General features: G+C 54.6%; 1 protein-coding gene across 2 annotated transcripts in view; it reads right to left on the reverse strand.

Annotated features, from left to right (window-relative positions):
- The window catches only part of PINLYP (phospholipase A2 inhibitor and LY6/PLAUR domain containing), a 12,590-nt gene extending 11,729 nt beyond the window's left edge, over positions 1 to 861 (reverse strand). The window contains exons 1-2 of one of the 2 annotated variants that reach the window (XM_011963122.1): positions 740 to 861; positions 399 to 545 (exon numbers count right to left, since the gene is read on the reverse strand). In XM_011963122.1, coding sequence (XP_011818512.1) covers positions 399 to 540 — 142 coding nt within the window. In that variant the 5' untranslated portion in view covers positions 541 to 545; positions 740 to 861. Of the gene's footprint in view, positions 1 to 398; positions 546 to 739 lie in introns of those variants that run through there. The other variant, XM_011963121.1, reaches the window with a different exon arrangement.
- Between the last annotated feature and the right edge of the window lie 176 nt (positions 862 to 1,037).

A 1,037-nucleotide genomic window follows, 5' to 3' on the forward strand; every position in this document is an offset into this window, starting at 1 on the left:
CCTCGGCCTCTTAAAATGCTGGGGTTACAGGCATGAGACACCGTACCAGACCTTCTCCCTCTTTTAAAAAATTGTATTTTTAAAAGATTTCCCTTTCCAGCCATGCTCTCATCTGATTTCCTAGAACTGAGATGTATTTGGGATCCTTCCTGGAGGATGGAGGATTCAGAGCCCACCAAGCCCCTCTCTCAGGGATCCAATCACAGGAGCTTTTCTTTTCTGGGACCCCCAGGCTTTCTCTTCCTTTACCCTTGACCTCTTCCATAAATCTGAATTTCCAGAAGTCTCCCCATTCACCTTGAGGACTTGCTGAAGGCTCTCTCTCTCTTTCTCTCTCTCTGTCTGGGACCTCTCTCTTCCTGAGGTTCCAGAGAGAGTCCAGGTTCCTTGTCACTTACCAAGACCCAGGAGGGTGCACAGCAGCACGAAGTCCAGCAGAAGCGTCCCTTGTCTCCTGGAGGGCCTCATGGCGTGTGTATGGGCAGTACCTGGCCCCCAGCTTTTATAGGAAGCTGAGGAGGGGCGGGTCCGTACCCACATTCACCCTGCGGGGAGAAATAGCTGAGGTCAGAACTCAGGGCAGTCCTCTGTGGCCTCCGGGTTGGGAAGGCGGAACCAGAATCCAAAGTGACCTGGGCATCTTGTGCCCAGCCCCCCACCTCCATGGATACCCCAGGAGTCTGGGCTTCTAGCCCCCTCTTCCATTAGAACCCAGAAAGTCACTACCCTGTTTTCTCACCTTCCCACGGCCCATTTTTGTTTGTTTGTTTGTTTGCTTGAAGACCAAGACGGAGTTGGGTCACTTGATTCCCAGTGGCTGCGAGAACTGGGATGCCCTCTCCTTCTCTCTTTCCCTCTCCTCCCAAGGAAGCACCCAGTGTGGATAGGGCCCCACCTGGGAGCACCCAGCATGTCCAGGCTGGTCCTGTGGGTGTGGGGTGCCTTGTCTCCCTTCCCTTCTCTTCACGTGCTTGGCTCACACTCCTTGTATGTTTGGGCTGTCTCCAGCTGCGACCCCACCCCGGGCTGCACCCCTG

The sequence above is a fragment of the Colobus angolensis genome, unplaced genomic scaffold (genome assembly GCF_000951035.1).
Source record: "Colobus angolensis palliatus isolate OR3802 unplaced genomic scaffold, Cang.pa_1.0 Scaffold60, whole genome shotgun sequence".
Taxonomy (NCBI): Eukaryota; Metazoa; Chordata; class Mammalia; order Primates; family Cercopithecidae; genus Colobus; species Colobus angolensis.